Source organism: Schistocerca gregaria, chromosome 1 (genome assembly GCF_023897955.1).
Source record: "Schistocerca gregaria isolate iqSchGreg1 chromosome 1, iqSchGreg1.2, whole genome shotgun sequence".
NCBI classification, from domain to species: Eukaryota; Metazoa; Arthropoda; class Insecta; order Orthoptera; family Acrididae; genus Schistocerca; species Schistocerca gregaria.
In genome coordinates this window covers 1,172,846,391-1,172,869,989 of record NC_064920.1, presented here as the reverse complement: position 1 = coordinate 1,172,869,989, position 23,599 = coordinate 1,172,846,391, and the positions used below count along the sequence as shown (strand labels likewise).

Here is a 23,599-nt window from a genome sequence, read left to right as displayed (position 1 = left end):
GCCGTGGCATACGGAGCTCCATCGCAGTCTTTAACACTGGTAGCATGCCGCGACAGCGTGGACGTGAACCGTATGTGCAGTTGACGGACTTTGAGCGAGGGCGTATAGTGGGCATGCGGGAGGCCGGGTGGACATACTGCCGAATTGCTCAACACGTGGGGCGTGAGGTCTCCACAGTACATCGATGTTGTCGCTAGTGTTCGGCGGAAGGTGCACGTGCCCGTCGACCTGGGACCGGACCGCAGCGACGCACGGATGCACGCCAAGACCGTAGGATCCTACGCAGTGCCGTAGGGGACCGCACCGCCACTTCTCAGCAAATTAGGGACACTGTTGCTCCTGGGGTATCGGCGAGCACCATTCGCAACCGTCTCCATGAAGCTGGGCTACGGTCCCGCACACCGTTAGGCCGTCTTCCGCTCACGCCCCAACATCGTGCAGCCCGCCTCCAGTGGTGTCGCGACAGGCGTGAATGGAGGGACGAATGTGTCGTCTTCAGCGATGAGAGTCGGTTCTGCCTTGGTGCCAATGAGGGTCGTATGCGTGTTTGGCGCCGTGCAGGTGAGCGCCACAATCAGGACTGCATACGACCGAGGCACACAGGGCCAACACCTGGCGTCATGGTGTGGGGAGCGATCTCCTACATTGGCCGTACACATCTGGTGATCGTCGAAGGTACACTGAATAGTGCACGGTACATCCAAACCGTCATCGAACCCATCGTTCTACCATTCCTAGACCGGCAAGGGAACTTGCTGTTCCAACAGGACAATGCACGTCCGCATGTATCCCGTGCCACCCAACGTGCTCTAGAAGATGTAAGTCAACTACCCTGGCCAGCAAGATCTCCGGATCTGTCCCCCATTGAGCATGTTTGGGACTGGATGAAGCGTCGTCTCACGCGGTCTGCACGTCCAGCACGAACGCTGGTCCAACTGAGGCGCCAGGTGGAAATGGCATGGCAAGCTGTTCTATAGGACTACATCCAGCATCTCTACGATCGTCTCCATGGGAGAATAGCAGCCCGCATTGCTGCGAAAGGTGGATATACACTGTACTAGTGCCGACATTGTGCATGCTCTGTTGCCTGTGTCTATGTGCCTGTGGTTCTGTCAGTGTGATCATGTGATGTATCTGACGCCAGGAATGTGTCAATAAAGTTTCTCCTTCCTGGGACAATGAATTCACGGTGTTCTTATTTCAATTTCCAGGAGTGTATATATATATATATATATATATATATATATATATATATATATATATATCATAAATGTACTCGATTCTATATTCATATTAAAGATGTGATTAAACCCATCTACTATTTCGTTTTCACTGGTAGATATGGAGGGCTACACGCTAGTAAGGAATGATATTGTAAAGAACTTATGCATATTTTTGATAAACATTTAACCAGGACAGAGCACATCACGAAAATTTGGTACAGAGTTTTAAAAATGTCAACAACGAATTACAATGCAACTTACCATTTCGTATGTCTGTTTCCTTGGCCACTTCCTACCGGCCGGTGTGGCCGAGCGGTTCTAGGCGCGTCAGTCTGGAACCGGGCGACCGCTACGGTCGCAGGTTAGAATCCTGCCTCGAGCATGAATGTGTGTGATGTCCTTAGATTAGTCAGGCCACTTCCTCCCACTTCTCAGCATTCAGCTTCGTTTTCAAAAAAAGGTTGATATGGCTCTGAGCACTATGATACTTAATATCTGTGGTCGTCAGTCCCCTAGAACTTAGAACTACTTAAACCTAACTAACCTAAGGACATCACACACATCCATGCCCGAGGCAGGATTCGAACCTGCGACCGTAGCAGTCGCGCGGTTCCAGGCTGAAGCGCCTAGAACCGCTTCGTTTTCAAGTAATCTTCATGGCTTGTATCATACAGAAATTTGCGAACACGTACGGCTTCAATTAGCTCTCTCTCCATTTCGACCTACCAACAGCCAGAACCACCGTGACCTTGCAGTAAACTGCGTACAGGGTCACCAAGCGCAGGAACTGCGTCACGTCACGCTGCGCTGTAACGTGCGCTGGACCATTCAGTTGTGTGGTTCGCAAAAACTCACGGTGAGTCACCCTGAGTCGCCTCACGGACCTGCATCTCATCTTGCGGCCAGCCTAAAGCAGGCCTCGCCCAACGGCGAGCGCCAGCGGACTGGCCGAGAGCGTGCCAGCGCTCCGAGCGCATTGGCGAGTGGGTTGAGGGGTGAGGAGGAACAGGGCAGTGAAGGCTGCAGCCGGACCTCACCACAGCTGGACAGTCGAATTGTGAGGCGCCAAGCAGTTTGCCGATAGTACTAGTGTTAAACGAGATTTACGTTCTGCATTGGGAGCGCTGTGTCATGTACGAAAGCGGCTAAAATCGAAGAAGTTGAGAAGCCACTTGTAATGACACATTACGATGCAGTTGTAGAATTTTGGAACACGAATTATGTTCGAGTATAATGACTTTTCTGGAGACTAGAAATCTACTCTGTTGGAATCAACATCGGTTTCGAAAAAGACGGTCGTGTTAAACCCAGCTCGCGCTATTCGTCCACGAGAGTTAGAGGGCCATAGCCACGGGTTCACAGGTAGATGCCGTGTTTCTTGACTTCCACAAGGCGTTCGATACAATTCCCCACAGTCGTTTAATGAACAAAGTAAGAGCATAGGGACTATCAAATCAATTGTGTGATTGGATTGAAGAATTCCTACATAACAGAACGCAGCATGTCATTCTCAATGGAGAGAAATCTTACGAAGTAAGAGTGATTTCAGGTGTGCCGCAGGGGAGTGTCGTAGGACCGTTGCTATTCACAATATACATAAATGACCTTCTGGATGACATCGGAAGTTCACTGAGGCCTTTTGCAGATGATGCTGTGGTGTATCGAAAGGTTGTAATAAAGGAAAATTGTACTGAAATGCAGGAGGATTTGCAGCGAATTGACGCATGGTGCAGGGAATGGCAATTGAATCTGAATGTAGACAAGTGTAATGTGCTGCGTATACATAGAAAGATAGATCCCTTATCATTTCGCTACAAAATAGCAGGTCAGCAATTGGAAGCAGTTAATTCCATAAATTAATAGTCATGGGTGACTGGAATTCGGTAGCAGGAAAAGGGAGAGAAGGAAACGTAGTAGGTGAATATGGACTGGGGCAAAGAAATGAAAGAGGAAGCCGTCTGGTAGAATTTTGCACAGAGCACAACTTAATCATAACCAACACTTGATTCAAAAATCATAAAAGAAGGCTGTATACATGGAAGAAGCCTGGAGATACTGACAGGTTTCAGATAGATTATATAATGGTAACACAGACATTTAGGAACCAGGTTTTAAATTGTAACACATTTCTAGGGGCAGATGTGAACTCTGACCACAATCTATTGGTTATGACCTGTAGATTAAAACTGGAGAAACTGCAAAAAGGTGGGAATTTAAGGAGATGGGACCTGGATAAACTAAAAGATCCAGAGATTGTACATAGTTTCAGGGAGAGCATAAGGGAGCAATTAACAGGAATGGGGGAAAGAAATACAATAGAAGAAGAATGGGTGGCTTTGAGGGATGAAGTAGTGAAGGCAGCAGAGGATCAAGGAGGTAAAAAGACGAGGGCTAGTAGAAATCCTTGGGTAACAGAAGAAATATTGAATTTAATTGATGAAAGGGGAAAACATAAAAATGCAGTAAATGAAGCAGACAAAAAGGAATACAGTCTCAAAAATGAGATCGACAGGAAGTGCAAAATGGCTAAGCAGGGATGGCTAGAGGACAAATGTAAGGATGTAGAGGCTTATCTCACTAGGGGTAAGATAGATACTGCCTACAGGAAAATTTAAGAGAACTTTGGAGATAAGAGAACCATGTGTATGAATATCAAGAGCTCAGATGGAAACCCAGTTCTAAGCAAAGAAGGGAAAGCAGAGAGGTGGAAGGAGTATATAGAGGGTTTATACAATGGCGATGTACTTGAGGACAATATTATGGAAATGGAAGTGGATGTAGATGAAGATGAAATGGGAGATATGATACTGCGTGAAGAGTTTGACAGAGCACTGAAAGACCTGAGTCGAAACAAGGCTCCCGGAGTAGTCAACATTCCACTGGAACTACTGACGGCCTTGGGAGAGCCAGTCCTGACAAAACTCTACTATCCGGTGAGCAAGATGTATGAGACAGGCGAAATACCCTCAGACTTCAAGAAGAATATAATAATTCCAATCCCAAAGAAAGCAGGTGTTGACAAATGTGAAAATTACCGAACTATCAGTTTAATAAGTCACAGCTGCAAAATACTAACGCGAATTCCTTACAGACGAATGGAAAAACTAGTAGAAGCCGACCTCGGGGAAGATCAGTTTGGATTCCGTAGAAATGTTGGAACATGTGAGGCAATAATGACCCTACGACTTATCTTAGAAGCTAGATTAAGGAAGGACAAACCTACGTTTCTAGCACTTGTAGACTTAGAGAAACCTTTTGACAATGTAGACTGGAATACTCTCTTTCACATTCTGAAGGTGGCAGGGGTAAAATACAGGGAGCGAAAGGCTATTTAGAATTTGTACAGAAACCAAATGGCAGTTATAAGAGTCGAGGGACATGAAAGGGAAGCAGTGGTTGGGAAGGGAGTGAGACAGGGTTGTAGTCTCTCCCCGATGTTATTCAATCTGTATATTGAGCAAGCAGTGAAAGAAACAAAAGAAAAATTCGGAGTAGGTATTAAAATCCATGGAGAAGAAATAAAAACTTTGAGGTTCGCCGATGACATTGTAATTCTGTCAGAGACAGCAAAGGACTTGGAAGAGCAGTTGAATGGAATTGACAGTGTCTTGAAAGGAGGATATAAGATGAACATCAACAAAAACAAAACGAGGATAATGGAATGTAGTCGAATTAAGTCGGGTGAGACTGAGGGAATTAGATTAGGAAATGAGACACTTAAAGTAGTAAAGGAGTTTTGCTATTTGGGGAGCAAAATAACTGATGATGGTCGAAGTAGAGAGGATATAAAATGTAGACTGGCAATGGCAAGGAAAGCGTTTCTGAAGAAGAGAAATTTGTTAACGTCGAGTATAGATTTAAGTGTCAGGAAGTTTTTCTGAAAGTATTTGTATGGAGTATAGCCATGTATGGAAGTGAAACATGGACGATAAATAGTTTGGACAAGAGGAGAATAGAAGCTTTCGAAATGTGGTACTACAGAAGAATGCTGAAAATTAGATGGGTAGATCACATAACTTATGAGGTGGTATTGAATACGATTGGGGAGAAGAGAAGTTTGTGGCACAACTTAACCAGAAGATGGGATTGGTTGGTAGGACATGTTCTGAGGCATCAAGGGATCACCAATTTAGTATTGGAGGGCAGCGTGGAGGGTAAAAATCGTAGAGGGAGACCAAGAGATGACTACACTAAGCAGATTCAGAAGGATGTAGGTTGCAGTAGGTACTGGGAGATGAAGAAGCTTGCACAGGATAGAGTAGCATGGAGAGCTGCATCAAACCAGTCTCTGGACTGAAGACCACAACAACAACAACACCTGGGAGTACGCATTAGGAGTGATTTAAAATGGAATGATCATAAAAGATCGTCGGTAAAGCAGATGCCAGACTGAGATTCATTGGAAGTATCCTAAGGAAATGCAATCCGAAAACAAAGGAGGTAGGTTACAGTACCCTTTTTCGCCCACTGCTTGAATACTGCTCAGCAGTGTGGGATCTGTACCAGATAGGGTTCATAGAAGAGATAGAGAAGATCCAACGGAGAGCAGCGCGCTTCGTTAAAGGAACACTTAGTAATCGCGAAAGCGTTACGGAGATGATGGATAAACTCCAGTGGAAGACTCTGCAGGAGAGACGCTCAGTAGCTCGGTACGGGCTTTTATTAAAGTTTCGAGAACATACCTTCACCGAAGAGTCAAGCAGTATATTGCTCCCTCCTACGTATATCTCGCGAAGAGACCATGAGGATAAAATCAGAGAGATTAGAGCCCACACAGAAGCATACCGATAATCCTTCTTTCCACGAACAATACGAGACTGGAATAGAACTGAGGTCCGATAGAGGTAGTCAAGGTACCCTCCGCCACACACCGTAAGGTGGCTTGCGGAGTATGGATATAGATGTAGAGAGATACAATACTTTAAATTCTGCGCCAAAGATTAAATTGAGAGAAATGTAGAAGATAATCTCTGGGATGTCCATATTTGATTCACTTTTGTTTCGTACTCGAAGAAGAAGCTAAACTCTCGCTTGTTACCTTGTATGGGATGGACGTAATTTTTGGTGTGTGCTGAAAGGCAGCCATCTTGTTCGTATTTATGATTTGTGCGACGAACATAGACAGTCTCATTGTCTTGTGAATAAAAAAAATTGTGAAAAGTATCCACCTTTTACGAGTATTATTTAAAGCGACGTAGCATTGTATTCCTTTGTTTCCACCGTCTTCGTGAAAGAAACCGATGCCGACTTAGGAAAATGCGCACGGTCAACAAAGAGAAAATCATCGATGGCGACTAATGAATTAATATTGTGGCAGAAGTACTAATTCTACTCTAAGATGAGAACTCTGAATGAATCAACAATGACGCAGAATTCAAAAATATTATTAATCGCAATTGTAAATTATATTACAGGCAAATTTCACGCAGCACTGAATTTATCCGCATCAAGCCGGTCAATACAGTCCGTAAAAAAGACTTTCAAAAACCAGTCATTTTATCTCGACAACAAAAAATCCCAAAATTAAAATATTATCAATAATTTTTTTAAACTACTTTATTTCGCTGCACACTTGTTCAGTGCCGAATGGGAACTGCCACACTTTTGTAGTTGTGTACCCGTTCGCACAAGAAGAGATTAGGCAAATAATTTTAAGACTGAAAAAGAAAATATCTCCAGGATCGGACTAGATATTTGCCGAAGTAATACAAGCCTTTTGTCGGCAACTACATAGTTATACTTGTGCCATCTGTACAATGAGCGTCTCTTGCAAGGAAGAGTCGCTGCACCATTGAAGAACGCTGAAGTGGTAATAATTAGCAAAGGGCAAGATAAGGATCTAGTGATACCCAGATCCTATAGACCAGTTTGTCTTTTAAATGTCCTCGGCAAGATATTTGAAAAACTATTATGCAAAAGATTGCAATATCACAGACTGCTACATGGAATGAGCCCTCGCCAATACAGATTAGAAGTGGCAAGTCAACTGAAGACACAATTAATAAGGCGATGTCGCTAGCAACAGATCCTCATTCTACATATGCTCTAGTAATGATAACTGATAACCTATGGTGGCCATCTTTCTATGATTGTGCTAGGGATTTGGAGTGTCCAGAAGCGCTGTGTTACTGGTAGAGAGATTATTGCCATGGACGACATTAACATGCCCAGGAAAGGAAATAACGAAGACAGTAACAAAAGGCTATCTGCAGGGGTCAGTGCATGGGCCGAAGTTTTGGGATGTAGCACTGGAGCCCATACTATAGAAGTTACATGACAGCGGTAATATAAGCAGAGTGGTAGCATTTGCAGATGATGTGCTGTCTGTTGCAAGTGGGCACTTCAGAAGAACTATCGAAGACAAATACAACTCCTTGAACTTGAGGGCTGGTGTCGAAGTGTTAAATTGTCACTAGCACCTCAGGGAACAACGTACCTCCTGCTGAAAGGGAACCTAATAAGAAACCGTAAAATAAAATTAAATGATGTGAAGATTAGGAGAAGTGCAGTAACGAGATGTCTAGGGGTATTTCCGGACGAACATCGTAACTTCGCGCATCATGTAGTTGAAGCAGGCAGAAGAGGTACAAACCTGATGAATAAAATTACAACCATTGCAAATAGGCAATTACGGCGTCCCTTGAAAACAGAGTATACCGCCAATCTATATTAGCATCAGTCGTAAGATATGGTGCGATCGTTTGGGCTCACAGATTGCAGTTAGTGAAGGCAGCCTCAGTAGTAAGAAGAGTTCAACGATGTGTGATTAACGGGTGCCTATGACACGACCCCGACTGATGCTTTGTTAGTAATTCTAGGAATATGCCCACTGGACTTGGAAATTAGGACAAGGGAAGCCTTTTACTGGTTAAAGAAAGGTAATCAAATGGGAGTACGAAAGATGCTCGGAACTGAGGCCACTTCAACAAAGGCAACAAAAAATCGCATGTTACAACTCTGGCAAAGTGAATGGGACATTTCAGCCAGGACTTCCTAACACCAGGGAGAGATTATAAAAGAGATTTCTTCACCCATCGAGGGGGTTGATGCATTACCTGACTGGCCATGTACAAAATCAAAAGGCAGATGAATGATAGCTGCGCCTGCGGCAGTGTGGGCACACACAGTGGGACTGCAAGCCCTTTGAAGATGCAGCGGGTAATGGGCGTCCGGTATTAATGACTCTGGTTCCAAAAGCAGCACTAAGGAGTGAGCCGACCTGACGCATCTTGTACGACGCTGCAGCCGCAGTATTCAGGAAGAGACAGCAGATTTCATGAGGCCTTCCACCATTAGTCATCATGCTGCCATCCAGGCTAGACAACATACTCTGCAGATGGAGAGCAGATAACATAAGTCTGCGACCAGCGAATGAAATACTGTCCTAAGAATCTAGATTGTGTTGGTGTAAGTGATCATGGAAGCAACCGTGATGGATGGAATTACTTTCAATAGTGGAAACGCTGCTGTCGTGCTGCCTGATGCCCAAGGAATCCTTGGCCGAGCGGTTCTCGGCACTACAGTCTGGAACCGCGCGACCGCTACGATCGCAGATTCGAATCCTGCCTCGGGCATGGATGTGTGTGATGTCCTTAGGTTAGTTAGGTTTAAGTAGTTCTAAGTCTAGGGGACTGATGACCTGAGGAGTTAAGTCCCACAGTGCTCAGAGCCATTTGAACCATTTTTTGACGAGGTCGCGGTTTTCCAGTCGTCTAGAGTCCAATCGATATGGTCAAAAGCCCGAGAGAGTCGCTTTGCTGTTAGCAAAGGCACTCGCGTCTGTCGGGTGCTGCCATACACCATCAACACCAAATTTCGCCACACTGTCGAAACGGATATGTTTGTCATACATTCCGCATTGATTTCTGAGGTTACTTCATGGAATGTTGCTCGTCTGTTAGCATCGACGACCCTTCTCGAACGCTCTCACTGCGTTATCCGTGGTGAGAGGTAATGCCTGAAATTTTGTATTCTCGGCGCACTCTTGCACTGTAGATCTTGCAATACTGAATTCGAATGCGGTTAGCTCCGACAACATTCTGTTAATTCTCGTCTTGCAGCGATAATTACATAGTAAATCTATTCACATGACTTACCTAAGTACAAATGACATCTCCGCCAATAAACTGCCCTTTAAAACCTTATTTATGATATACTACCGCCATCTGTATATGTGCATATCGCTATACCATGAGTTTTGTCACTCAGTGTATATTACGCTTCTATCATAGGTCTTGCTAGCAATGAAATTCTGAAAAGTGTTCTAATGTGTAACTCTCTCCCATTTCAGATATTCGTTGCTAGCAAGACCTATGATAGAAGTTCAGTATATATATATTGGTCCATTGATAGTGATCGGGCCAAATATCTCACGAAATAAGCATCAAGCGAAAAAAAAACTACAAAGAACGAAACTCGTCTAGCTTGAAGGGGGAAACCAGATGATGCTATGGTTGGCCCGTTAGATGGCGCTGCCACAGGTCAAACGGATATAAACTGCGTTTTTTTTTATAGGAACCCTCATTTTTTATTACACATTCGTGTAGTACGTAAAGAAATATGAGTATTGTAGTTGGAGCACTTTTTCCCTTTGTGACAGATGACGCTGTAATAGTCACAAACCCGTGTTAAAATGGACCGTTTACCAATTGCGGAAAAGGTCGATATCGCGTTGATGTACGGCTATTGTGATCAAAATGCCCAACGGGCGTGTGCTATGTATGCTGGTCGGTATCCTGGACGACATCAACCAAGTATCCGGACCGTTCACCAGATAGTTACGTTATTTAAGGAAACAGGAAGTGTTCAGCCACATGTGAAACGTCAACCATGGCCTGCAACAAATGATGATACCCAAGTAGGTGTTTTAGCTGCTGTCCCAGTTAATCCGCACATCAGTAGCAGACAAACAGCGCGAGGATCGGGAATCTCAAAAACGTCGATGTTGAGAATGATACATCAACATCGATTGCACCAGCAATTGCATGGGGACCACTTTGAACGTCGTGTACAGTTCTGCTACTGGGCACAAGAGAAATTACGGGACGATGACAGATGTTTTGCACGCGTTCCATTTAGCGACGATGCGTCGTTCACCAACAGCGATAACGTAAACCGGCGTAATATGCACTATTGGGCAACGGAAATTCCACGAAGGTTGCGACAACTGGAACGTCAGCAACCTTGGCAGGTTAATGTATGGTGCGGCATTATGGGAGGAAGGATAATTGGCCCCCATTTTATCGATGGCAATCTAAATGGTGCAATGTTTGCTGATTTCCTACGTAATGTTCTACCGAAGTTACTAGAAGATGTTTCACTGCATGACAGAATGGCGATGTACTTCCAATATGATGGATGTCCGGCGCATAGCTCGCGTGCGGTTGAAGCGGTATTGAATAGCATATTTCATGACAGGTGGATTGATCTGACTTCCCCGGATTTCTTTCTGTGGGGAAAGTTGAGGGATATTTGCTATCGTGATCCACCCCCAACGCCTGACAACATGCGTCAGCACATTGTCAGCTCATGTGCTAACATACGAAAGGCGAACTACTCGCTGTTCAGAGGAATGTCGTTACACGTATTGCCAAATGAATTGAGGTTGACCGACATCATTTTGCGCATTTATTGCATTAATGTGGTATTTACAGGTAATCACGCTGTAACAACATGCTTTCTCAGAAATGATAAGTTCACAAAGGTACATGTATCACATTGGAACAACCGAAATAAAATGTCAAACGTACCTACGTTCTGTATTTTAATTTAAAAAACCTACCTGTTACCAACTGTTCGTCTAAGATTGTGAGCCATATGTTTGTGACTATAACAGCGCCATCTATCAAAAAGCGAAAAAAATGGTCCAACTAAAACATTCATATTTCTTCACGCACTACGCGAATACGTAATAAAAAATGGAGGTTCCTATTTTTTTAAAAACGCAGTTAATATCCGTTTGACCTATGGGAGCGCCATCTATAGGGCCAACTATAGCGCCATCTGGTTTTCCCCTTCAAGCTAGACAAGTTTCGTTCTTTGTAGTTTTTTCGTTTGACGCTTATTTCGTGAGATATTTGGCCCGGTCACGATCAATGGACCACCCTATATATATGGCTTGAACTTTAAACTACACTCCACACAGACAGTTACCACTCAACTCGCATACATTGCGTGGGAAGGGGCCATTGTGGACAAAGGCAGGTAATGTTTTCCAGTAAGGAGGTCTCTCAGCTAACAACGCCATACGATTCTCTTTCGTTTGCTGAATCATTCCAATCCAGTGTCAGCATGATATAATATGATAGACCGATATAATATGATAGACCGTGCGTGGTACCTTCCCATTTATCACTGACCATGAAGCTTTGTGAAATGAAGTAAATTCAAATGCTCAATTTTTATTAGTATAACTGTTATTGGCATTGCATATTTCAGTATTTCATTCGATATGTCCATTGCCGATTATTTCTTTACCAGCTGGACTGTCTTTAATAAACTCGACACAGTAGCAAGCTAAACTTGAGTCTTGCACTCTTTCTTGTTCACAGCATTGGACCCCGCTCTGCCACTCTTCAGCATCCTGTCGCATGTCACTTCCATCAGCGCTGAAGATGCACAAAACGTTGACGTCATCCACACGGATGGTGGGATATACGGCATCATGCGCCCTGTGGGCACCATCGACTTTTATCCCAACGCTGGCACTAGGCGGCAGCCGGGATGTTCACCAAAGTTCATCTTGATCAACGGTAGGTGCACCAAAGTGTATCAGTACTACAGCGATACCTGGAAAGAAATATAAATTTTATTTATTATTGTTGTCCTCCTCAGTCCAAAATTTGGTTTACTGCAACTTTCCACGTTAGCATGCCCTCTGCAAGCTTCTAAACCTCCATATAACTATTGGAGTCTAAATCCATTTAACTTTTTTACTATATTCAAACTGATCACCATCTACTATTTTCATCTGCCTCCCCTTACTTCACACATAAACTCCTTCAATTACCGATATAACTATTCTTTGGTGGCATAAGATGTGCCCTATCAACATATTCCTTCTTTCAGTCAAATTTTGCCATACATTTCTTCAGGATTCTTCTGTAACATCGTCTTTGATGAGCTTATATTATCTTTTTGTGTAAAATGTTTATTCTCCACGTTTCACTTCCACTAACTCTTCCAGAAAATAATCCTAACATTGAAATTTGTATTTTATTGTTTTTACAACTCAGTCACATGAGCATTTCACAATGCTGTAATTTGTTGCAGCCAACCAATGGTCATCTTCACACTAAAAGCACATTTTTTGTCGACAATAAATGTCATTTTTTCCAAATTTAAATTTATATTCTAGATTAAAACACTTATCTTTGCCATTGCAACTCAGTGTTTCACATCCTCTTTACTTTTTGCTGCCATCTGTTATTTTGCCATAATTAAACCTGCTTAAAAGGAAGTCCCTCTAACTAAAGAATCTCCTTCAGAGGAGGTCGGGTATCCAAATAGAGAAGGAATTAGTATACTTCATCAAAATGTAAGAGGTATTAGAGATAAAGTTAGTGAAAAAAATGGTTCAAATGGCTCTGAGCACTATGGGACTTAACACCTGAGGTCATCAGTCCTCTAGAACTTAGAACTACTTAAACCTAACTAACCTAAGGACAGCACACACATCCATGCCCGAGGCAGGATTCGAACCTGTGACCGTAGCGGTCGCGCGGTTCCAGACTGAAGCGCCTAGAACCGCTCGGCCACCACGGCCGGTTAAAGTTAGTGAACTGCTTATAGATGTTCACACTGGCATTATTGGTATATCGGAGCACCACTTAAACTGTTTGACACTTCAGAGGCCTCCTTTACCAGGATACAGATTAGCTGGCTGTTTCTCAAGGAATTCCTTGCAGAGTGGCCATGTTCGTAAAAAGCAGTATTTCATTTGATTCCATAGATATATCACGGCACTGCACTGAACAGACATTTGAATGTTGTGCAGGAGCATTTAGCGAAACTAAAGTTCTAATTGTTGTTTATAGGTCCCCTAACTCTGATTTCAAATCATTTCTGATCAAGCTAGAGAGGGTTCTTGGTTCATTTGATAGAAAGTACCACAAATTTGTTCAAAAAATGTTCAAATGTGTGCAAAATGTTATGCGACTTAACAGCTAAGGTCATCAGTCCACAAGCTTACACACTACTTAACCTAATTTATCCTAAGGACAAACACACACACCCATGACCAAGGGAGGACTCGAACCTCCGCCGGGATCAGCCGCACAGTCCATGACTGCAGCGCCGCAGACCGCTCGGTTAAACCCACGCGGGAAAAATTAATTATATTTGGTGACTTCAATATTAATTTTGTGTATGATTGTGCAAGAAAAAGGATGTTGGTGGATCTGCTAAAACCACAGGATCTGATACAGACTGTGTTTTTTCCAACAAGGGTGCAGGGGAACAGTAGCACACCCATAGACAATATTTTTTATTCATTCTTCATTATTTTATGGGCTTTCCGTTAGTAAAAGAGTGAATGGGCTTTCAGACCATGATGCACAAATTTTAACACTAAAAGGCTTTTGTACCCAAACGAATGTCATATATAATCAGGAACGATGTAGAAAAGAAATCCGAGGCAATAGAGAGTTTTTTTAACCTCGTTAAGGAACAAGAGTTGCTTTATATGCCTCCACAACTGGTATATTTATATAAATCGACGGTTTGTGCCCCACACGTTGGGCGCCATTGTGGTGGTTCTTTTTCCATATGTATTGTTATTGGTGTTTATTTGTTATGTCAAGTTGGAGCTAGTATCATTATGCCTGCTTCACAACTAGAAAATTATTTACAGGTACACCATGTACTTAGTTATGGTACTTCTCGCAGTTATTTTGCCCAAAAAGCTGTTTTTATATCGAAAGACACCACTAACACACTGTGATCCAGATATACAGTTGTATAATCGATAATTTGTTTTACTTTTGTGAAACTTCAATGCTGAGGAGATTCTGGCAATTTCCATTCAGTGGGGTTCAAAACAATTAACTGAAATCACGTTGTATGAATATGGTTCAATATTAGTAACACTGACTATTTTTCATATTTGCTGGTTAAGAATGTCCATGACATGTTTTGTTACGTAAGGTTCAAGTCCGTAACAAGTTACACTAGTGTCACCTATAATGCAAAAGTCTTTGTCAGTTTAGCAATATTGCTTTAACACATCAAGCTCATTTGACCCGACACTCATAAGCAAAATGTTTCATGTGTTCTGAAGTGTTCATGACAAATCTTCGCGACGGCAGTTGACGACGGTGCCAGCGAGTATTCAGCGTAGGGCAGCGACATAGCAGGAACAGGGCGCGAGCAAAGCAGGTTCGCTGCCCGTGTATGACACAGCGAACAATTGAGCGTCGCCCGGCGCCGATCAGCTGAATGGCCCAGAACTGCTGCGCGCCCGCTCGCCACTCACGCGACATGAAAAGTAAACCACCGAGCATTAAATTTCTCACCAATAGTGCTACAAAATACACTGGCTGTAAGGGAAACGTTATTAGGACATACGCTCCACAGTCACACGTGTTTTTGTAAGTGTCTGCAGCGTGTTGGTCGAGAACAGACCATAACAGTACTTCACTTTGGATTTTGGCTTTTTCAGATCACTCTTACACTTTACGTAAGTAGTGATTTCGTAACACACGTGTTCACTATGGTTTTCCTGTACGGCACTCTGGCGAGCGTCCATACAAGGTTTGTCACTGAGACACTTTCACGCTGTTCCGCTAACGCTTGTGCCGCTGAAAGCGTTCACTCGTGATTTTAGGTCGCGGCTGGCTGTTTCTTAACCACACAGTTTTAACTACGATGTATAGCTTTACTGTCGTGCAATAAACACCACTGTTTCTTGTTATGCACAGTTAAGTGAAACTATAACAACCATATAGCACTTTACTTATTACAGTTCTGCCCTATGTGACAGGCATTTCCGTTTATTTCATTACTGCTGCTCTATACTACATTTTATCAGTATTTTGTCTAGCTATAACACGTACAGTCTGTTTCACTCTTACTTTGTTTAAAGTTCGTACCGCGTGAGTGGCTTCTTTCCTCTTCACTGAGTGTCCGGAAAAGTACTTCACATTTAAGGCACATTGAGCACATTTTTATGTTTTTCATTGAAAGTATATACCTACATACATGTACAATTGATGTTACATTTTTAGTGGGTTTTACCGACAGTAATTTAATCAGTAATATGCTTTGACTATTACAAAATTGTCATGTTGTTTGCCAAGTCCTCTTGTTCATGAAGTGTTGGCCATTTGGCCACTCTGATGTGGTGAGTTCAGTAAATTTTGTACATAATATCATTCAGCACAGAATCATTCGGTTAACGTAGATTGCGCGCTTGCTGCTGCCTCGGATGTGACAGTGAACCACAAATACCTAGCTGGTATTCGCGCTAAAGCTATCAAGCTGTACTGTAGTTGAAATGAGAAATACGAACGATACAATAGGGACACGCACTGTGCTCAGTGTTGCTGTCATTTACGGGCACGTACGTCCGATTCATCTGCTAATATCTTAGTTCATGTACGTACATGATGCGCTCATTCAATTCAACTCATACTTACACACTAAACAAGACCACAAAATGTATGCACAAAAATGAACAAAGCACACATAAATCACTAAAAGACATATTCAAACTAACCTAAATTTGTTCAAAGTATGCTTGCTTATCAAGTACGAATCTATTTACAATTTTTCACCGACCACGGGATGAAATAGGTGGCGCGGCAGAGTGTATCGTGTGTTCCGGCTTGCATATTGCTCTCATACCCTGTGATTATACCGGCTCTTTCGGCAAATACCTCGGCAAATTGGTTAAGCAACTGTGTCAGTTCACTTTATTGATGGCCAAAAGATTATTCCATCTTGATTCTCTTAAACTCTGTTGACTGAACAGCAGAGCAGTGTTCCACTGCCTGCCTGCCGTCAGTCCACTGGGACGATGGAACGAAATCACAATAAACAAAAACAGATCAGTTTCTCATTGATAAAACACAATTGAACATTCTTGTTTGTGAGAAGACCGTGTAAAATCGCATTTTTATATTGCTGTTTGTTTGTGGGAAGATCATGTTATGCCTCGTGTAAGGAGAAACGTCTCCCACGACATGTCACATACTGATTCTGGCAGCACCGACGCCTTATCGAGACTGCAGTTTATCATTCTATCACGTTATTGCTCGTGTTGGTCAAGGTCCCATGACTGTCATGCAAATATGGAACTGATGGATCCAGGAAGGCCATACCTAGAAGCCAGGGGTGACCAAGATTTTGCTCGTAGGCCATGCCCTGGCATGAGTGCCTTAGCGCTCAGCCCCGCTGCACATTCCCCCCATGCTGTCTGAGCAGAGGGGAACTGCAATGCAGTCTCATTGCATACAACTTGGATTTACATTTCACATTTTTCAACAATATAGATCACAAACAAAACAAATTTGCAGTATTATTTAATTGTTTTTGGCGCGCTGACGCGGGCTGATCAACAAAGACTCAGACTGAATATTTCCTGTAGCTGCCATGATTGTTTCCTGTCTGCACCATGAAGACGGGAATAGAGCGGGTTTTTATGTGTAATGTCTTTGCATTTCGAGTACCAAACAGTAGGGTGCAATAAAATTCTGCGTTCCTTCAGACCACACACGCTCTGAAACTTAAGAAACTCTGCAGTAAGCGTACGGTGAACATGCAAAATGGTTCAAATGGCTCTCAGCACTATGGGACTCAACTACTGTGGTCATCAGTCCCCTAGAACTTAGAACTACTTAAACCTAACTAACCTAAGGACAATCACACACATCCGTGCCCGAGGTAGGATTCGAACCTGCGACCGTAGCAGTCGCACGGTTCCGGACTGCGCGCCTAGAACCGCGAGACCACCGCGGCCGGCTGAACATGCACTGCTTAGTGTAACAATGTTTGGGTGGTTCAAGGACTTCAAAAAGACCAACTTGTATGTGTTAAACAAAGCGTACCTAATGTTTCGGCTTCCACTGTGACTGAAGTCATCAACACAGCTGCTGTGATTGTTTGTTAGAGTCGGCGGATAACATTACGTAATGTCAGTGAAGTTTTGAGGTTTTCATAAGGGAGTTTTATGATAAAGGGTGATCACCTCCTTATGACCCGTGTTTATGGCAATTTTGTGTCACGTCTGTTCGCGAGAAACGGCTGTGCGAATGCAGACAAGCCGTGAGGTGCTGCGTCTCTTTGTTGATGGAGGGGATAGTTTTTGCAATCGATTATCTCCGGTGATGAGTCACGGCTGCATCATTATCATTCTGAAAGAAAACTAGTCAGCACATTGTGGAAATCGCCAGGTTCTCCAACACCAAAAAGGCAAAAGTTGTTCCATATTCAGGAAATTGATGGTGACCACATTTTTTTGACTGTCATGAAATGACTTACCAGCATGCAGTTCCCACCCACGCTACTGCTACAACAGCAGACTACTCGTCAGTATTGGCTAAGCTGAGCGAGCACATTGTAAGGAAACGACCAGAACTTTCTCAAACTGGGTGCCGACTTCATCATGGCAATGTGTGCCCCCGTGTCACAAATCAAACCATGCAGTTTGTGGCTCAGTTCAGCGCTACCTGAGTACTACATTTGCCTTATAGTCCTAATATTGCACCTTGTGATTCTTTTTATTCCCATCATTAAATTCAAAGCTTCGGGGCATTCGAGTTGAGCACTCTGAAGAAAAGCGAGATGGCTCTCGAGAATCTGACAAAGGATCAACTGTGCCATATTTTCGACTGGCGGAGACACTAGAAAAACTGCATTCACGCACGAGGGGAGTGGTCTGAAAAAGATCATGTATACATTGAAATAGAGTAATAAACATCTGGGGAAAAACCAGTCTCATTCCTTACTGATCAGCACTCGTATAATTTTTATGTGTTACAAACTGACGGCATACGGACATATGTAGAGAGTTTCATAGATTTTCGCACTCAGTTCGCCACGTAATCGTAACTTATTTAGTTTCATAAGCGAAAGAAGGCCTTTCACACGAATATGTCGATGGAAATATTGTAGCACTTCTGTAGCCTCATTAAGCAGACGTGGAAACTCTATCTGGAGAAAGCAATGTAGACGTGCTCGGCAATTATAACGTAAAAGGATTTGTTATTAAAACGGGAATTACCCCGCAGGTCAGTCAGTTACGTCTGCACATTCACCGCGGAGCTTCCAACTGAAACGGAAAATGGTCTCGGAAACAGGTGTAAGATTGGTAGTATCCTCAAAACATTTAGAAAACTATCCTTCCAATTCCTTCAAGGGCACAATGGATTCTTCAGACTTCAGTTTTATTTAACGGCTGTGAGCTTAGAGAACTGGATAGTGTTTGTCGGAATATATCCCATCTATAATGTGATTTTCTTCTTAAATGCATCTCCATCAAATAAAAAAAGTTTTTTTCTCACTTCGCAGTGTCTTACTGGGGGCAGTGCCCAATCAAGTCCACTTTAAATGTGAGGTCTGGAATCCATTCACGATGCTCGAATTTACGCTCCCGCACTCCTTCATAAATTCAACAACAGCGAGTTTTAAATCGAAAAACGGTTGTAGGCATGTCCTTGACTTAACCAACGTACTGTTCAATAATATATTTCAACTCTTCATACTCTTCGTCAAGGGGACCACACCGTGGTTCAGGTCGATAAAAATCTATTTTCGGTTTCATCATATTTCGGTAGATTAAGGTTTTATTTAAGTACTCAGAAAGGGATTTTGCTGAAAAAAAAATTTTTCGAAGAAGAGTAACATATCTCTCAGTAGCTAAATGGTTGGGGCCATCGACGGTCTGCATAGCGTTGAGTAAGCCCGTCTTGAACCCCTCGATTCTATAACCTAGTATTAGTCATGAAATTGCGATCAGGGTGACCTACAATATCACAGAATAATAAATTGTAGCCTCAATAGGCCACGATCACGCCGCTGCTGAATTGCAACATATGCTGGTAGACGTTTGTCCTTACATGGGACCTAACGAAATCTCCTGACAAACAACTACCATTCAAACGCGATTTCTGAATGAGAAACCTGCTGCGTAACCTTTCTCTGCGTGTATATTGTAGATAGCTTTACTCACACCTTTTTACGTGGTTGCACTGAAATACTAAGTCTTTGTCACATCCATGTTTGTAGTTAACTCCAAGCCAGTGTGAGATTTATGGCATGTCGTCTTCATGGTGTTGTGATATTATTAGTTAGCAGTGTGCATAACTGGAGGTATGTTTTTTGGAAATCGAATGTGCGGCACTGGCTCACAAGTGCGAGACCAACTAAGTTCTCTGTGTTCTCCCATAAACCAGCCAGACCAACAGGTATGACACTGTTGTCCCTTGTGCTCAGATCTATGCAGCCACCATCGATCCTTCATGATGTATGCAGAGTCCCTGATGACGCCAGTGGCATTCCCCGCTGTCTGGTGCACGTCCTGGATGGAGTTTACGAGCGGAAACTGCAACAACACTCGAACTGCATATATGGGGATCCTTGCGACAACTGACAGGTAAGCGTTTCAAACATCTCTGATGAGATCATTTCCACTAACACAATGTAAGTTCCATAGGGGGCAACCATACTCCCTTGCCGTTACACGGCCTCATGTCTGTGGTTAACCCATTACTTATCACAGAGAAATTCTCGTCTATAAATAAATAAATAGTCATTTACAAACGAGTGTTTGGCCAGCAGAATTTACACATATAACCGTTTACTTTTTCGTTTGATAAGCCTCCGTTCAATTAACACGTTTCACATCATTGCTTTATAATAAATATGATGTGCGGAATATGATAATAATTAAATAATTAAACAAATAATTAACCAAGTATATATGGTTAGTTGAACGAAATGGACAGTGTCTTGAAAGGAGGATATAAAATGAACATCAACAAAAGCAAAACGAGGATAATGGAATGTAGTCGGTTTAACTTGGGTGATGCTGAGGGAATTAAATTAGGAAATGATACACTTAAAGTAGCAAATGAGGTTTGCTGTTTGGGGAGCAAAATAACCAATGATGGCCGAAGTAGAGAGTATATAAAATGTAGACTGGCAATGGCATGGAAAGCGTTCCGGAAGAAGAGAAATTTGTGAACATCGAGTATAGATTTAAGAGACAGGAAGTCGTTTCTGAAAGTATTTGTATGGAGTGTAGCCCTGTATGGAAGTGAAACGTGGACGATAAATAGTTTGGCCAAGAAGAGAATAGAAGCTTTCGAAATGTGGTGCTACAGAAGAATGCTGAAGATTAGATGGGTAGATTACATACTAATTGGAAGTATTGAATAGTTTTGTATTGGAGGGCAGCGTGGAGGGTAAAACTAGTAGAGAGACGCCAAGAGATGAATACACTAAGCAGATGCAGAAGGATGTAGGTTGCAGTAGGTACTGGGAGACGAAGAAGCTCCCACAAGATAGAATAGCATGGACAGCTGCATCAAACCAGCCTCTGGACTGAAGACCACAACAACAACAATCAGTTTGTCCAGGAATCCTACATTGACTAAAATGAAAAGAGTTAAACTATGGACACCGTGACTGAACGCTACCAAACTGGTACTCTAGTGTTTTCATGCCCAGATATACACATTATCCAGTCACATTAATATGCCTGCCTGTCAAAAACCTGAATAACTACCTTTAGAAGTGAAGACCGCTACAAAAAGTGCAGGTATAGAGTCAGCGAGGTTCTGGAAGGTACTGACAGGGATGTGGAACCATACTGACTCCAGTGTTGTTGCTAGTGAGGATTCACAGTTGAACAAACTGTTCGAGATTGTCCCACAGATTCTCGATTTGGTTTTAATCTGGGGAGTTTGGTGGCCAATGGAATACAGCAAACTCATACTGCTGATCTCCAAACTACATATGTACACTGCAAGCTGCTTGCCACTTTGCATTGTCCTGCTGGAAATGCCATTGCACTGACGAAAAGCAAACTGCATGTAGGGGTGGACATGGTCCCCAAGGATAGATGCATACTGTGTTGATCCATTGTGCTTTCCAGAATGGTGAGATCACCCAGGGAATGCCACAAAAAACATACCCCAAACCAAAATGCTCCCTATTTCGGTATCCTTCCAACGATTGTGACCGTGTGTTTACTTACAGACCTTTCACACCATGGATGCCAATGGCATCTGTCATCTGAAAAGGCCACCTGTCATTTCTCAGTGGACATCCCATTGTGGGACTGGCTTGCGAAATCCAGCCTTACTCATCGACAAACATCTGTCAGCGTGAGTGCATGAACCAGGTGCCAGCTACAGAGGTTCATACGCAGCAAATTTCGCTGGATGGTCATTGAGGAGACACTACCAGTAGCCCCCTGGTTCATCTAGATGGTTCGTTGCTCAACTGTTGCATGTCTATTCGCCCATAGACATTTCCACAGCCATTGTTCACACCTGTCATCTAAGGCCCATGGTGCACTATGGTTACCTCAACATCAGTACTGGATAGTACCATTTTTCCATGCATGGTATACTTTTACCATGTCATCACGTGAACAATTTGCCATTTTGAAAATGCTTCTACCTGTGGCCCAAAAGTCAATGATCATGCCATTTTGGACATTAGATAAATTGACACCATTCCACAGCCAGCAGAGATTCGCATGATGTAAAGCCAGAGTCAGTTGAGATGTAGAGTAACATTCTGTAGGATTCTGTGATGAATCTCATTTGTATTTGTAGCAGTCAGATTGACACCAACATCCTGCTAATGATATGGTGAAAAGTCATTGGAATCCTGGTGCGTGCAGCTTACTGGATTGACAACAGGACTTGTCTGGTAACTGCTGAAAGAAGGCTGAATGTTCGTCAGTATATGGTTATGATCAGGGAATGGAATATTCCAGGTGGGTAATGCAAGAATCCACATGCCAGGTCATACTACAAATGCTCAGAGCAATACGCAGAAATTTGATTGGCCTGCCTGGTCCCCTGATTTGACACTCATGAAAAAGCCTGAGATGTGATTTCAAGACATATACTTTCATATCAATAGATTCAGGCAGCAACCTTCATGAAGTGACACAGAATGTTTTTCAGGTATTGCAAGAAATTCCTCAGTATGACATTTGGGGGTTGTTTTCTTCCATACCACAACGAATACAACATTGTATTTCTGCTCATACGGTCACATCTCATATGAGTGGAAATCTGCTGATAGTTATGTGATGAACATCAAAAAATTTGATAATATCGAAGTGGTGCTTAAAGATACAATACTTTCCATTTACGTCAGTGTAGTTTCGCAGCATGTGTCAAATTTGGATAGGAACAGTGAAGAACCATTGATACCTACATCTACATATGCATCTGTACTTTGCAAATCACTGTGAAATTCATGGAACAATATTTGTCCCTTTGTACCACATATTAGAGTTTCTACCCACTCCATTCACATATGTAGCATAAGGAAGACTGACTGCTTAAAAGACTCTGTACATGCTGTAACTGATCTAATACTGTCTTTATGGTTTGTGTGGAAGTGATACATAAATGGCCATAATATTTTCCTCGCTTAAGGCTTTTCTTGAAACTTTGTAGATAGGAGTAGTGTAGCTAAGGGGCTTCTAGTCCATTTTGTTTACATTTGTGACATCACACATGCATTTCAGTACTACCCCCATGATATCACAAGCCTCACCCCTTTCTATAATGTTATGACATATTTGGGTTGCCTACATGCAGGGGACAAGATGCTGTGTCAGCTGTAGCCTAAAACAAAGTTTCATCAGCAAAAATTCTGCCTCACCAGTAAATTTTAGCTCTCACTACCTCAGACACCCTCATACATATTAAGATTCACCAGTCCCAGCCCATTTCTTTACTGGTCATTCAAACAAAATAGGCAGTCCCTATCTTCATTCTCTGTACCTCCCATTTGTCAGCAGACATATTTGATCTTTGTACCACATTTGGTGCTAGGCACGATGGACAATAAAATAACATAACACCACTCTAAAATATCTGTGTTACTTATCACAATAATTGCTGGTTAAATTTACAGGTTTAGCTGCACTTGTCAATGAACATAATTCGAGCTTTATTCCACAATTAGTGCAAGGCGCAATGGACAATACATTAAATATTCCCATGTGTAAAGTATCTGTAATATTTACCAAAATACTACTGTTGATCAAATGTACAGCTTAAGCCGCATTTCTCAATGGACACCTTCCTACCATGCTTAGTGTAAGGTACAATGGACTCTCAGATTAAATACCTCTGCATGTAAATTGTCTGTATTATTGTTGCAAAACTGTACAAAACATATATTAGCTA

General features: G+C 42.6%; 1 protein-coding gene across 1 annotated transcript in view; it reads left to right on the top strand.

Moving 5' to 3' along the window:
• The window catches only part of LOC126297113 (pancreatic triacylglycerol lipase-like), a 137,714-nt gene that overhangs the window by 94,179 nt on the left and 19,936 nt on the right, over positions 1-23,599 (top strand). Inside the window, exons 5-6 of the mRNA XM_049988099.1 lie at positions 11,774-11,974; positions 19,653-19,812. Coding sequence (XP_049844056.1) covers positions 11,774-11,974; positions 19,653-19,812 — 361 coding nt within the window. The remainder of the gene's footprint in view (positions 1-11,773; positions 11,975-19,652; positions 19,813-23,599) is intronic.